Source organism: Nesoenas mayeri, assembly GCF_963082525.1.
Source record: "Nesoenas mayeri genome assembly, chromosome: 2".
Taxonomy (NCBI): domain Eukaryota; kingdom Metazoa; phylum Chordata; class Aves; order Columbiformes; family Columbidae; genus Nesoenas; species Nesoenas mayeri.
In genome coordinates, this window is record NC_137543.1 from 1382374 (window position 1) to 1398744 (window position 16371).

Sequence of the window (16371 nt, forward strand, 5' to 3'; positions counted from 1 at the left end):
GACCTCTGATTGGCCACTTTACCCCCTGGCACCGCCTCCCGCGGGCGGCGATTGGCCGTGACCCCTCCGGGCCGGGAGGGCGGGGTCGGGGGGAGGGCGGCCAAGATGGCGGCGGTGGCGGGGTGAGGCGGCGGCGGTGGCGGCGATGATGTCCGGGGCGGAGGATCGTGAGGCCGGCGGGGGCCCGGCCGCCCCCTCCGCTGCCCTCCCCGGCCCCACAGCTTCAACGGGCGGCCCGGGCGAGGCGGGCGGCGGCGCCGAGGAGTCGGGTTCGCTGCTCGGCCCGGCCCGGCCTCACGCTGAGGCGGGAAGCGACCCCGACGCGCCGCCCAAGAAACGCTTGAGGGCGGCGGGAACGGGGGCGGGTGGGCCCGAGGGGGCGGCGGGCAGCGTGAAGCTGGAGGAGCGGCTCTACTCCGTGCTGTGCTGCACCGTCTGCCTCGACCTGCCCAAGGCCTCGGTCTACCAGGTACGGCCGGGCCCCCCCCCCCCCCCCCCGCCCCGGGGCCTCCCCGGCGGCCACCGACCCCCCCCCGGGCCGGCCCCCGTTCCTCATCGGCCACTGACACCCCCCTTGTTGTCACCAGCCAGCTCGCCATGTCCCCACCCCCCAGCAGTGGCACCTCCTGGGGCTTTTTGCACCTTCCCCCCCCTCCCCGGGCTCCTTGGCCCCTGTCCCCTCCCGGTGCTCAGTGACACCCCCAGCTCCTTATGTCCCCCCCTTAATCACAGCCCCCCCCAGAGCCTCCTTGTCCCTTCATTGGCCACCACCCCCTTGTTGTCACCATCCAGCTCTCTGTGTCCCCACCCCCATCAGTGACACCCCCTGAGGCTTTTTGCACCCCTGCCCCCCCACTCCGGGCTCCTTGTCCCCTGTCCCCCGCTCTGGTGCTCAGTGACACCCCCAGCTCCTTGTGTCCCCCTCAAGAATCACAGGTCCCTCAGGGGCTCCTTGTGCCCCCCCAGGGTTCCTTGTCCCCTCCCTGGTGCTCAGTGACACCCCCAGCTCCTTATGGCCCCCCCTTAATCACAGCCCCCCCCGGAGCCTCCTTGTCCCCTCATCAGCCACCAACCCCCCCCTGTTGTCCCAGCCAGCTCTCCCTGTCCCCCCTCTCATCAGTGACACCCCACGAAGCTTTTTGCCCCCCCCACCCCGAGCCCCTTGTTTCCTGTCCCCCCTCCTACTGCTCAGTGACACCCCCCCCCCCCCGGCCATCAATTACAGGTCCCTCAGGGGCTCCTGGTCGCCCCCAGGCCACCTTGTCCCCATATTTGACCCTTGTCCCACCCACCTGAGTCACAGCCCCCCCAGAGCTCCTTGTCCCCCTGCTCAGTGACACCCCCAGCATCTTGTGTCCTCCCCCCCCCAACCAAGAATCACAGGTCCCTCAGGGGCTCCTTGTGCCGCCCCCCCAGGGTTCCTTGTCCCCTCCCTGGTGCTCAGTGACACCCCAAGCTCCTTATGGCCCCCCCTTAATCACAGCCCCCCCCGGAGCCTCCTTGTCCCCTCATCAGCCACCAGCCCCCCCCTGTTGTCCCAGCCAGCTCTCCCTGTCCCCCCTCTCATCAGTGACACCCCACGAAACTTTTTGCCCCCCTCACCCCGAGCCCCTTGTTTCCTGTCCCCCCTCCTACTGCTCAGTGACACCCCCCCCCCCCCGCCCATCAATCACAGGTCCCTCAGGGGCTCCTGGTGGCCCCCAGGCCACCTTGTCCCCATATTTGACCCTTGTCCCACCCACCTGAGTCACAGCCCCCCCAGAGCTCCTTGTCCCCCTGCTCAGTGACACCCCAGCATCTTGTGTCCCCACCCCCAACCAAGAATCACAGGTCCCTCAGGGCTCCTTGTGCCCCCCCCCAGGGTTCCTTGTCCCCTCCCTGGTGCTCAGTGACACCCCAAGCTCCTTATGTCCCCCCCATCAGTCACAGCCCCCCCCGGAGCCTCCTTGTCCCCTCATCAGCCACCAGTCCCCCCTTGTCCCAGCCAGCTCTCCATGTCCCCCCTCTCATTAGTGACACCCCACAAAGCTTTTTGCCCCCACCCCCAGAGCCCCTTGTTTCCTGTCCCCCTCCCACTGCCCAGTGACACCCCCCCCTCCTTGTCCCCCCCCTGCCTATCAATCCAATCACAGGTCCCTCAGGAGCTCCTGGTCGCCCCCAGGCCACCTTGTCCCCATATTTGACCCTTGTCCCACCCACCTGAGTCACAGCCCCCCCAGAGCTCCTTGTCCCCCTGCTCAGTGACACCCCCAGCATCTTGTGTCCCCCCCCCAACCAAGAATCACAGGTCCCTCAGGGGCTCCGTGTGCCCCCCCAGGGCTTCTTTTCCTCTGTCCCCTCCCTGGTGCTCAGTGACACCCCAAGCTCCTTGTGTCCCCCCCATCAGTCACAGCCCCCCCCAGAGCCTCCTTGTCCCTTCATCGGCCACCAACCCCCTTGTTGTCACCATCCAGCTCTCTGTGTCCTTGTCCCCATCAGTGACACCCCCGCCCCCGGCAGCTTGTCCCCTGTCCCCCCCCACTGCTCAGTGACACCCCCACCTTCTTGTGTCCCTCCCCAATCAATCACAGCCCCCCTCAGGGGCTCCTTGTGCCCCCCCAGGCCACCTTGTCCCCAATTCTTGACACCCCCCATTGGTCACAACCCCCCCGAGCCCTTGTCCCTTGTCCCCCCACTTCCTGCTCAGTGACACCCCAGCTCCTTGTGTCCCGCCCCCCCCCGCAACAATCACAGGTCCCTCAGGGCCTCCTTGTCCCCTGCTCAGGGCTACTTGTCCCCTGTCCCCCACCCTGCTGCTCAGTGACACCCCCAGCTCCTTGTGTCCCCCCCATCAATCACAGCCCCCTCAGCGGCTTCTTGCACCCCCCCCAGGGCTCCTTGTCCCTCTTATTTAACCCTTGTCCCCCCACCTCTGTCGCAGCCCCCCCAGAGCCCCTTGTCCCCTGTCCCCTCCCCCCGCAATGCTCAGTGACCCCCCCAGCTCCTTGTGTTTCCCCCCACCCCCCATGAGTCACAGGCCCCTGGGGTCCTTGTGTCCCCCCCGGTCATTGATATCAACTGCCCCCCTGTCACCCAACAAGATCCTCCCCTGTCACCCTCTGTCCCCCTAAAAAAAAGAGGGACCCCCTCCATCAGTCCCTGTCACCCCATGGGGCCCACTGACCCCCACCCAGTCTCCTCAGGCACCCACCGCACTGGGTGCTCCCCAAGACCCCCCCTCACTGCTCAACGGGGGGGTTCAGGTTCCCCTTCCCAGCCCCATCTGGGGACTTTAGAGTCTTGTCCCCTTTTAGGGACCTCAGGGTGCCCCCCTCCCCCCCCAATTTGGGGACTTTAAGGTCTCGTTTCCCCCTCATCCCATTTGGGGTCTTTAGGGTCTCATCCCCCTTTAAGGGACCCCAGGGTCCCGTCCTCTTTTAGGGACCCCAGGGTCCCCCCCCACCCCATTTTGGGACTTTAGAGTCCTGTCCCCTTTTAGGGACCCCAGGGTCACTCCCCATCCCATTTGAGGACTTTAGGGACCCCAGGGTCACCCCCCACCCCATTTGGGGTCTTTAGGGTCCTGTCCCCTTTTAGGGACCCCAGGGTCCCACCCCATCCCATTTGAGGACTTTAGGGACCCCAGGGTCCCCCCCCCATCCCATTTGGGGTCTTTAGGGTCCCGTCCCCTTTTAGGGACCCCAGTGTTGTCCGTCTGTCTGTCCGTCCCCCCCCCCCGCCTCCCCTTAGGGCTCCAGATACCCCCTGACCCCCCTCCAGCACCCTGAGCCCCCCCCACTGTCACCAACCCCCCCGGGAATGCTTTTGGTCACCCGGTCGCATCGGTGACTTTGCCAACGGTGGCGGCAGAGCCAGGGGGTCCTGTCCCTGTTTTTTTGGGGAGGGGGGGATCATTTTGGGGATGGGATCCCCTTGTTGGCAACATTTAAGAGCATTAAAGCCCCACTGGGTGCCAGATCCCCAACCAATCTGGCACCGGCGCTCACCAAACCGGCTCCGCGTGCCGGGCTGGACAGACGGACGCTCCGCATCCTTCCTCCCGACCTCCTCATCCTCACCACCCCCTGTTTAATTAGACCTGACGAAGCCTTTGCCGGGGACGTAATTAAACCCGCGGTACCGGCGCCTTCCCGCCCTCCAGCACGTTCGTTCGTTTGGACCAAAGCGCTAACGAGCGGCTGTAATTACACGCTGAGGAGGAGCCGGGAGCGCTCGGCCGGATCCAAAACTGGTGTTTGGTGATGAGGATTTTCAGCCAAAGCCGACGCGGTTATTTCGGAGCCGTGCGCCGGTTCAGCACCCAGCAGGAGGGAAAACCGCAAGGTTTTGGAGCGGGAACAATGGCCGTGGCGGCTCAGCAGATCCGGCGCTAATCCCGGTGCGGCCTCTCCCGTCCCGGCAGAGGATTAAAACTCATCCCGGCGCGGTCTAACGAGCTCCTGGTCGTCCCGCCGGTGCGACCCTGGTTGGAATTTGGGGGCTGAATCCCCACGACGTGCCGAAGCTCATCCTGGAGGTGACGGCGAATCCTCACCGGATTTGGGGAAGGATTTTCATGAAGCCACTGTTGGGATGTTCGTGTCTCGCTCGACAGGTCCCTGCGCTCACCATGGTGGGGAAACACCCGGCGCGGATCCGGTGCCACCGTCACCTTTGCCAGGACACCCGCAGCGATGGACACGGCGTCACCGTCCTCCCCAACCAGCACTTTTGGCAAAGCCCAGAATTTGCCGCTGGATTTTCCCTCTTTCCCTCTGTTTTCTGAGACAGGTTGACGCCGCCATCATAAACACCTTTTAAAGACGATTTTTCCCCTAAACCCGGTGATTTTTGGCACGCGTGCGCGGCACATTCCAACCTTGTGATCCCACATATCTGGCACAGCGCGGGAGACATTCCCCTTTATTTTGGTGCGACTCCCCGCGCCGTGCGGCACTCAGAGTGCGCTCCACTCCCCTCCCTACCACCTTTACCACCCGCTGCGTGTTTTTTGGGTTGGCAAAGCGTCTTTTCCGCCTCCGGCACATCCAAACTCCCTTTGCGTGACTCGGTTTCCCCCCCCGACGCGAGGCTGACGTTTGGTTTCTCCCCCCAGTGCACCAACGGGCACCTGATGTGCGCCGGCTGCTTCATCCACCTCCTGGCGGACGCGCGGCTCAAGGAGGAACAGGCCACGTGCCCCAACTGCCGCTGCGAGATCAGCAAGAGCCTGTGTTGCCGCAACCTGGCTGTGGAGAAAGCCGTGAGCGAGCTGCCCTCCGAGTGCGCCTTCTGCACCCAGCAGTTCCCCCGCTCCCTCCTGGAGCGCCACCAAAAAGAAGAGTGCCAGGACAGGTAACCGGCGCCCCGACACAAAAAGCTCTTGGCACCATGGCCCAAAGCCTTTGGTGCCGCAGCCCAAAGCCTTTGGTGCCGCAGCCCCGTCGTTTTGACGCCGATCCCGCGTTGTTTTGACACGGTGTCCCGCGTGATTCTGACACTACGTCCCCCTTCGTTTTGGCACCGCGTCCCCCATGGTTCTGACACTACGTCCCCTTCGTTTTGTCACCATGTCCCGCATGGTTCTGACACTACGTCCCCCTTCATTTTGTCACCGTGTCCCCCTTCGTTTTGTCACCGTGTCCCCCATGGATCTGATACTACGTCCCCCTTCGTTTTGTCGCCGCGTCCCCCATGGTTCTGACACTACATCCCCCTTCGTTTTGTCGCTGTGTTCCACATCATTTTGTCACCGTGTCCCCCATGGTTCTGACACTACGTCCCCCTTCATTTTGTCACCATGTCCCCCTTCGTTTTGTCGCCGTGTCCCCCATGGTTCTGACACTACATCCCCCTTCATTTTGGCACCATGTCCCGCATGGTTCTGACACTACGTCCCCCTTCGTTTTGTCGCCGTGTCCCCCTTCGTTTTGTCGCCGTGTCCCCCATGGTTCTGATACTACATCCCCCTTCGTTTTGTCACTGTGTTCCACATCATTTTGTCACCATGTCCCCCATGGTTCTGACACTACGTCCCCCTTCGTTTTGTTGCCGCGTCCCCCATGGTTCTGACACTACATCCCCCTTCGTTTTGTCACTGTGTTCCACATCATTTTGTCACCGTGTCCCCCATGGTTCTGATACTACGTCCACCTTCATTTTGGCGCTGCGTCCCCCATGGATCTGATACTACGTCCCCCTTCGTTTTGGCGCCGCATCCCCCATGGTTCTGACACTACATCCCCCTTCGTTTTGTCACTGTGTTCCACATCATTTTGTCGCCGCGTCCCCCATGGTTCTGACACTACATCCCCCTTCGTTTTGTCACTGTGTTCCACATCATTTTGTCACCGTGTCCCCCATGGTTCTGACACTACATCCCCCTTCGTTTTGTCACCATGTCCCCCTTCGTTTTGTCGCCCTGTCCCCCATGGTTCTGACACTACGTCCCCCTTCGTTTTGGCGCCGCATCCCCCATGGTTCTGACACTACATCCCCCTTCGTTTTGTCACCGTGTTCCACATCATTTTGTCGCCGTGTCCCCCATGGTTCTGACACTACGTCCCCCTTCGTTTTGGCGCCGCGTCCCCCTTCGTTTTGGCATCATGTCCCCCATGGATCTGATACTATGTCCCCCTTCGTTTTGGTACCGCATCCCCCATGGTTCTGACACTACGTCCCCCTTCGTTTTGTCACCATGTTCCACATCATTTTGTCACCGTGTCCCCCATGGTTCTGACACTACGTCCCCCTTCATTTTGTCACCATGTCCCCCTTCGTTTTGTCGCCGTGTCCCCCATGGTTCTGACACTACATCCCCCTTTGTTTTGCCACCGTGTTCCACATCATTTTGTCACCATGTCCCCCATGGTTCTGACGCTACGTCCCCCTTCGTTTTGTCACTGTGTTCCACATCATTTTGTCACCGTGTCCCCCATGGTTCTGATACTACGTCCACCTTCATTTTGGCGCTGCGTCCCCCATGGATCTGATACTACGTCCCCCTTCGTTTTGGCGCCGCATCCCCCATGGTTCTGACACTACATCCCCCTTCGTTTTGTCACTGTGTTCCACGTCATTTTGTCGCCGCGTCCCCCATGGTTCTGACACTACATCCCCCTTCGTTTTGTCACCATGTCCCCCTTCGTTTTGTCGCCCTGTCCCCCATGGTTCTGACACTACGTCCCCCTTCGTTTTGTCACCGTGTTCCACATCATTTTGTCGCCGTGTCCCCCATGGTTCTGACACTACGTCCCCCTTCGTTTTGGCGCCGCGTCCCCCTTCGTTTTGGCATCATGTCCCCCATGGATCTGATACTATGTCCCCCTTCGTTTTGGTACCGCATCCCCCATGGTTCTGACACTACGTCCCCCTTCGTTTTGTCACCATGTTCCACATCATTTTGTCACCGTGTCCCCCATGGTTCTGACACTACGTCCCCCTTCATTTTGTCACCATGTCCCCCTTCGTTTTGTCGCCGTGTCCCCCATGGTTCTGACACTACATCCCCCTTTGTTTTGCCACCGTGTTCCACATCATTTTGTCACCGTGTCCCCCATGGTTCTGACACTACGTCCCCCTTCGTTTTGGCGCCGCGTCCCCCTTCATTTTATCACCATATTCTGCATCATTTTGTCACCATGTCCCCCATCATTTAGACACTGTGTCCCACATAATTTTGTTGCTGTGTCCCCCATTGTTTTGTTGCCATGTCTCCTGTCATTTTGACACTGTGTCCCCTCATTTTGACTCCATATCCCTTGTCATTTTGACACTGTGTCCCCATCATTTTGACTCCATATCCCTTGTCATTTTGACACTGTGTCCCCATCATTTTGACTCCATATCCCGTGTCATTTTGACACTGTGTCCCCATCATTTTGACTCCATATCCTGCATCATTTAGACTCAATAATCCCCATTGTTCTGATGCCGTGTCCCCCTTTATTTTGTTGCCGTGTCTCCTGTCATTTTGACACCATGTCCCCCATGGTTCTGTCGCCGTGTCTCCCATCATTTGCCACCGTATCCCGCATCATTTGACACCGTGTCCCCATCATTTTGACACCATGTCCCCCATCCTTCTGTCACCACGTCCCCCATCATTTTGTCGCAGTGTCTCCCATCATTTTGTCGCAGGGTCCCCCATCGTTCTGTCACCGTGTCCCCCATCGTTCTGTCACCGTGTCCCCCATCGTTCTGTCACCGTGTCCCCCATCGTTCTGTCACCGTGTCCCCCATCGTTCTGTCACCGTGTCCCCCATCGTTCTGACACTACGTCCCGCATCATTTTGACACCACATCCCCCATTGTTTTGACACCGTATCCTGTATCGTTTTGGCACCGTGTCCCCCATCATTTAGACACTGTGTCCCACATCATTTTGTAGCCGTGTCCCCCATTATTTTGTTGCCATGTCTCCCGTCATTTTGACTCCATATCCCCCATCATTTTGACTCCGTGTCCCCCATCATTTTGACTCCGTGTCCCCCATCATTTTGACTCCGTGTCCCCCATCATTTTGACTCCGTGTCCCCCATCATTTTGACTCCGTGTCCCCCATCATTTTGACACCGTGTCCCCCATCATTCTGTCACCACGTTCCCCATCGTTTTGACACCATATCCTGTATTGTTCTGTCGCCGTGTCCCCCATCACTTTGTCGCCGTGTCCCCCATCACTTTGTCGCCGTGTCCCACATCACTTTGACGCCGTGTCCCCCATCGTTCTGACACCACGTTCCCCATCGTTCTGTCACCACGTTCCCCATCGTTCTGTCACCACGTTCCCCATCGTTCTGTCACCACGTTCCCCATCGTTCTGACACCACGTTCCCCATCGTTCTGACACCACGTTCCCCATCGTTCTGACACCACGTTCCCCATCGTTCTGACACCACGTTCCCCATCGTTCTGACACCACGTTCCCCATCGTTCTGACACCACGTTCCCCATCGTTCTGACACCACGTTCCACATCGTTTTTACACCATATCCTGTATCGTTCTGACGCCGTGTCCCCCATCGTTCTGACGCCGTGTCCCCCATCGTTCTGACGCCGTGTCCCCCATCGTTCTGACTCCATGTCCCCCATCATTTTGACACCGTGTCCCCCATCGTTCTGTCACCACGTTCCCCATCGTTTTGACACCCTATCCTGTATTATTCTGTTGCCGTGTCCCCCATCATTTTGTCGCCGTGTCCCCCATCATTTTGTCGCCGTGTCCCCCATCATTTTGTCGCCGTGTCCCCCATCGTTCTGCCACCGTGTCCCCCATCGTTCTGCCACCGTGTCCCCCATCGTTCTGCCACCGTGTTCCCCATCGTTCTGTCGCCGTGTCCCCCATCGTTCTGTCGCCGTGTCCCCCATCGTTCTGTCGCCGTGTCCCCCATCGTTCTGTCACCGTGTCTCCCGTCATTTTGACTCTACGTCCCGCATAATTTTGACTCCATATCCCCCATCGTTCTGACGCCGTTTCCCCCATTATTGTGTTGCCGTGTCTCCTGTCATTTTGACACCATGTCCCCCATCATTTTGACTCCATGTCCCCCATCATTTTGACTCCATGTCCCGCATCATTTTGACACCGTGTCCCCCATCGTTCTGTCACCACGTTCCCCATTGTTTTGACACCATATCCTGTATTGTTCTGTCGCCGTGTCCCCCATCATTTTGACTCCGTGTCCCCCATCGTTCTGTCACCACGTTCCCCATCGTTTTGACACCCTATCCTGTATTATTCTGTCGCCGTGTCCCCCATCGTTCTGTCGCCGTGTCCCCCATCGTTCTGTCGCCGTGTCCCCCATCGTTCTGTCGCCGTGTCCCCCATCGTTCTGTCGCCGTGTCCCCCATCGTTCTGTCGCCGTGTCCCCCATCGTTCTGTCGCCGTGTCCCCCATCGTTCTGTCACCATATCCTGTATTGTTCTGTCGCTGTGTCCCCCATCACTTTGTCACCGTGTCGCCCATCATTCTGACACTACATCCCGCGTCATTCTGTCGCCGCGTCCCCCACCATTCTGCCGCCATGCCCCCCATCATTTTGCCACCGCATCTCTCATCATTTTGCCATCACGTCCCCGTCATTCTGTCACCGTGTCCCCATCGTGATTTTGAGCATCTCCTTCAACCACAATGTTCCTCTAGCTCTAAATCCGCCTTTCCCCCCCAAACAGGGTGACCCAGTGCAAATACAAGCGCATCGGCTGCCCCTGGCAAGGCCCCTTCCACGAATTGACGGTGCACGAGGCCGAGTGCACCCACCCCACCAAAACCGGCAACGAGCTCATGGAGATCTTAGACGAGATGGACCAAACGAGGAAAAAAGAAATGCAGCTTTACAACAGCATCTTCAGCCTCCTCAGCTTCGAGAAGATCGGCTATACAGGTAACGGCGCCACCAAAACCCCGGCTTAATCTTGGGCGGGACGCGTTTGGTAGCGCCAAAGAGTTTAGAAGCGATCGATAGTTGAAAATCGAACCGTAAATGATGTTCCGGGCACCTTCTCGCTGGCTTTGCCGGCGATGGGTGTGGGAAGCACCGGTGATGCCGTACAGGTAGGTAAGCTGGGTTTTATTTGGATGTATATGTGTTAAAACTGGGTTTAGGCTTTAAACGCCGTCCGGACTGTGTCACCAGGGTTTGTGCTGCCCCTCGGATCCCAATAAACGGCGCTTGGCCACCCAAACCGCATCCGTCTGTCTGTCCTGGACGCTGGGAAAGCCTTTTGGCAGCTCTCGACCCCCTGACACCCCAAATCTCCCCATTTTGGGGGTGTTCTCCCCATTTTGGGGCTGTTCTCCCCATTTTGGGGGTATTTTCCAGCACTCTGCTCCTCCCTGACCCAAATCTCCCCATTTTTGGGGTGTTTTGCACAGGTTTGCTCTTCCCCAACCCATTATCTCTCTATTTTTAGGGGTATTTTGTCCATTTTTGGGGGTGTTTTCCAGCACTCTGCTCTCCCCTACCCAATCCTCCTTGATTTGGGGGTGTTCTCCCCATTTTTGGGGTGCATTTCCCATATTATGTCCCTCCCCGACCCCAATTCTCCCCAATTTTGGGTGTCTTCTCCCCATTTTTGGATGAGTTTCCCATCACCCTGCCCCTCCCTTACCCCAGTTCTCCCCATTTTTGGGGTTGTTCTCCCCATTTTTGGGGTTGTTCTCCCCATTTTTGGGGATGTTCTCCCCATTTTTCGGGTACATTTCCCAACTCCCCCTTCCAGACCCAAATTCTCCCCATTTTGGGGCATGTTCTCCCCATTTTTGGGGGGCATTTCCCAACTCTATCCCCCTCCCAGACCCCAATTCTCCCCATTTTGGATGTGTTCTCCCCATTTTTGGGGTGCATTTCCCATCACTCTGCCCCTCCGAGACCCCAAATCTCCCCATTATTGGTGTGTTCTCCCCATTTTTGGGTGTCTTCTCCCCATTTTTGGATGAGTTTCCCATGACTCTGTCCCTCCCTGACCCCAATTCTCCCCATTTTTGGGTGAGTTCTCCCCATTTTTGTGGTGCATTTCCCACCTCTCTCCCCCTCCCTGACCCAAATCTCCCCGTTATTGGGGTGCGTTCTCCCCATTATTGGAGTGCATTCTCATTATTGGGGTTGTCTTCCAGCTCTTTCCTCCTCCATGACCCAAATCTCCCCATTATTGGGGTGCGTTCTCCCCATTTTTGGGGCATGTTCTCCCCATTTTTGGGTGTGTTCTCCCCATTATTTTGAGCTGTTTTCCAGCTCTCTTCCCCTCCCTGACCCAAATCTCCCCATTATTGGGATGTATTCTCCCCATTATGGGGTGTGCTCTCCCCATTTTTGGGTGTATTCTCCTGATTATTTGAGGTGTCTTCCAGCTCTCTCCCCCTCCCTGACCCAAATCTCCCCATTATTGGGGTGCGTTCTCCCCATTATTGGGGTGCATTCTCATTATTGGGGTTGTCTTCCAGCTCTTTCCCCCTCCCTGACCCAAATCTCCCCATTATTGGGGTGCGCTCTCCCCATTATTGGGGTGCGCTCTCCCCATTATTGGGGCATGTTCTCCCCATTTTTGGGTGTGTTCTCATTATTGGGATTGTCTTCCAGTTCTCTCCCCCTCCCTGACCCAAATCTCCCCATTTTGGGGTGTGTTCTCCTGATTATTGGGGTTGTCTTCCAGCGTTCTCCCCATTTTTGGGTGGCTTTTCCCTATTTTTGGTTGTGTTTTCCATAGCTCTGCTCCCCCCCCGACCCCAATTCTCCCTATTTTTGGGTGTGTTCTCCCAATTATTTGGGGTGTCTTCCAGTTCTCCCCCCTCTCTGACCCAAATCTCCCCATTATTGGGGCGCGCTCTCCCCATTATTGGGGCGCGCTCTCCCCATTTTTGTGTGTGTTCTCCCCATTTTTGGGGTTGTCTTCCAGTTCTCCCGCCTCCCTGACCCAAATCTCCCCATTATTGTGGCTCGTTCTGCCCATTATTGGAGTGCGCTCTCCCCATTTTGGGGCACGCTCTCCCCATTTTGGGGCGCGCTCCCCCCATTCCCAGCCTGCGCTTCCCAGCTCTCTCCCCGTTTCTCCCCGCTCCGCAGAGGTCCAGTTCCGGCCGTACCGCACCGACGACTTCATCACCCGCCTGTACTACGAGACGCCGCGGCTGACGGTGCTGAACCAGACGTGGGTGCTCAAGGCGCGCGTCAACGACTCGGAGCGCAACCCCAACCTGTCCTGCAAGCGCACCCTCTCCTTCCAGCTCCTGCTCAAGAGCAAGGTCAACGCGCCGCTCGAATGCTCCTTCCTGCTGCTCGAGGGGCCCTACGACGACGTCAAGATCCGCCCCGTCATCTACCGCTTCGTCTTCAGCAACGAGAGCGCCGAGAGCGACTACCTGGCGCTGCCCATCCGCGACTCGGTGGAGTGCAACAAGCTGCTGGCGGCCAAGAACATCAACCTGCGCCTCTTCCTCTTCCAGAGCCAGAAATAGAGCGGGGAAACAGACGGGGAAACCCATGAAATGGTCATTGACTGGTGGCTCTTGCTCTTGCCGGGGCCGAGAACGAAATGAATAAACCATTGACTGGCAGACAGAGCCAGAAATTAAACCGATAAACCATAGACCCGAAATTGAACCAATAAACCATCGGCTGGTGCCTCTTTCTCTCCTAGAGCCAGAAATAAAACCCCAAAACCCAAGAACACTGATAAAATCGTCATTGACTGGTGGCTCTTGCTCTTGCCGGGGCTGAGAATGGAATGAATAAACCATTGACTGGCAGACGGAGCCAGAAATTAAACCGATAAACCATAGATCCGAAATCGAACCAATAAACCATCGGCTGGTGCCTCTTTCTCTCCTAGAGCCAGAAATAAAACCCCAAAACCCAAGAACACCGATAAAATCGTCATTGACTGGTGGCTCTTGCTCTTGCCGGGGCCGAGAATGAAATGAATAAACCATTGACTGGCAAATGGAGCCAGAAATTAAACCGATAAACCATAGACCCGAAATCGAACCAATAAACCATCGGCTGGTGCCTCTTTCTCTCCTAGAGCCAGAAATAAAACCCCAAAACCCAAGAACACTGATAAAATCGTCATTGACTGGTGGCTCTTTTGCCGGAGCCAGAGATGAAATTAATAAACCATTGATCGGCACCTCTGCCTCTTCCAGAACCAACAATGAAATGAGTAAACCATTGACCGGCAGCCAGAGCTGGAAATCAAACCAATAAACCATCAACTGGTGCCTCTTCCAGAGCCAGAAATAGAGCGGAAAGAAGATGAGGAAAGCGATGAAATGGTCATTGACTGGTGGCTCTTGCTCTTGCCGGGGCCAAGAATGAAATGAATAAACCATTGACTGGCAGACGGAGCCAGAAATTAAACTGATAAACCATTGACCCGATATTAAACCAATAAACCATTGGCTGGCAGCCGGAGCCAGAAATCAGACCAATAAACCATTGTCTAGCAGCCGGAGCCAGAAATCAAACCAATAAACCATTGGCTGGCAGCCAGAACCAGAAATCAAACCAATAAACCATTGTCCCGAAATCGAACCAATAAACCGTTGACCTGGAATTGAACCAATAAACCATCGGCCGGCAACCAGAACCAGAAATTAAACCCATAAACCATTGACCCGAAATCGAACCAATAAACCATTGGCCGGCAACCAGAACCACAAATCAAACCAATAAACCATTGACCCGAAATCGAACCAATAAACCATTGGCCGGCAGCCAGAACCAGAAATCAAACCGATAAACCATTGACCTGGAATTGAACCAATAAACCATCGTCCGGCAGCCAGAACCAGAAATCGAACCGATAAACCATTGACCCGATATCAAACTAATAAACCATTGGCTGGCAACCGGAACCAGAAATCAAACCAATAAACCATTGACCTGAAATCGAACCAATAAACCATTGGCCGGCAGCCAGAACCAGAAATCAAACTGATAAACCATTGACCCGATATCAAACTAATAAACCATTGGCTGGCAACCGGAACCAGAAATCAAACCAATAAACCATTGACCTGGAATTGAACCAATAAACCATTGGCCGGCAGCCAGAACCAGAAATCAAACCGATAAACCATTGACCTGGAATTGAACCAATAAACCATCGTCCGGCAGCCAGAACCAGAAATCGAACCGATAAACCATTGACCCGATATCAAACTAATAAACCATTGGCTGGCAACCGGAACCAGAAATCAAACCAATAAACCATTGACCTGAAATCGAACCAATAAACCATTGGCCGGCAGCCAGAACCAGAAATCAAACTGATAAACCATTGACCCGATATCAAACTAATAAACCATTGGCTGGCAACCGGAACCAGAAATCAAACCAATAAACCATTGACCTGGAATTGAACCAATAAACCATCGGCCGGCAGCCAGAACCACAAATCAAACCAATAAACCATTGACCCGAAATCGAACCAATAAACCATTGGCCGGCAGCCAGAACCAGAAATCAAACCAATAAACCATTGACCCGAAATCGAACCAATAAACCATTGGCCGGCAGCCAGAACCAGAAATCAAACCAATAAACCATTGACCCGAAATTGAACCAATAAACCATCGGCCGGCAACCAGAACCAGAAATCAAACCAATAAACCATTGACCTGGAATTGAACCAATAAACCGTCGGCCGGCATCCAGAACCAGAAATCAAACCAATAAACCATTGACCCGAAATTGAACCAATAAACCACTGGCCGGCAGCCAGAACCAGAAATCAAACCGATAAACCATTGACTGGTGTCTCTTCCTCTTCTAGAGCCAGAAATAAAGCCAAGAAAACCAATCAAATGGTCATTGAGTGGTGGTTCTTGCTCTTGCCAAAGCCAGAAATGGAATGAATGAATCATCAACTGTTGTATTTGCCTCTTCTGGAGTCAGAAATAAAACCCAAAACCCAATAAAATCATCATTAACTGGTGGCTCTTCCTCTTCAGAAATGAAACAAACCCAAAAAAACCAACTAGAGACAGAAATAAAGTTAATAAACCATCAACCGGCGGCTCCTTCTCTTCCAGAACCCAAATAAACCATTGACCGGCAAAACCCATCGTTGAGCTTTTCATCTTCTGGAGGCGGAAATAAGAGAAATAAAGGTGTAAATTGGTGGATTTTCCTCTTCTAAAGACAGAAATAAATGGAATAAACCCAATAAAATCATCGACGGCTCAGAGGGAAAAATAGAATTAATAAAACCATCGAGCGGAGGCGGAAATGAAAGAAATACACCCGTAAATTGGCCGATTTTCCACTTCTGGAGGCAGAAATAACCCAATAAAACCATCGACTGGCGGCTCGGAGGCACAAATAAAATGAATAAACCCATCGCCCGGCGGTTTTTCCTCTTCTGGAGACGCAAATTGTTAAAAACTGGGAATAAAGCACCGAATCCCAGGAGGAAAATCCCGCGTCCCCCCCCGCGTTGCGCCCGCGGCTCCAAAGGCGGGAAAACGGGCCCTTTCGGGGGGTTTTACTGTGAGAATAAAGGAAATGGGAGTTTTCCAAGAGTTTTCTGGGGCGGCCTGAGGTTGGTGGTGAATTAAAATGGGGGTTTGGGGGTTCGGAGCGGAATTTGAGGGTGTTTTAATAAAATGTCAGGGGTTAGAATGGAATTGGAGGGGTTAAAACTGAGATTGGAGTGGATAAAACTGAGATTTGAGGGGTTAAAACTGGAATTGGAGGGGTTAAAACTGGAATTGGAGGGGTTAAAGCTGGAATTAAAGGGCTTAAAACTGAGATTTGAGGGTTAAAACTGGAATTGGAGAAGTTAAAACTGGAATTTGAGGGGTTAAAACTGAGATGTAAGGGGTTAAAACTGGAATTTGAGGAGTTAAAACTGGAATTTGAGGGGTTAAAACTGGAATTGGAGGGGTTATAAC

General features: G+C 55.4%; 1 protein-coding gene across 1 annotated transcript; it reads left to right on the top strand.

Annotated features, from left to right (window-relative positions):
• Positions 1-94: 94 nt before the first annotated feature.
• LOC308038272 (zinc finger TRAF-type-containing protein 1-like) lies at positions 95-16013 on the top strand. The gene is made up of 4 exons (XM_080340628.1): positions 95-469; positions 5096-5334; positions 10152-10363; positions 12542-16013. The coding sequence occupies exons 1-4, from the start codon at positions 146-148 to the stop codon at positions 12931-12933; spliced, it is 1167 nt and encodes a 388-aa protein (XP_080196754.1). The 5' UTR covers positions 95-145; the 3' UTR covers positions 12934-16013.
• The last annotated feature ends 358 nt before the right edge of the window (positions 16014-16371 follow it).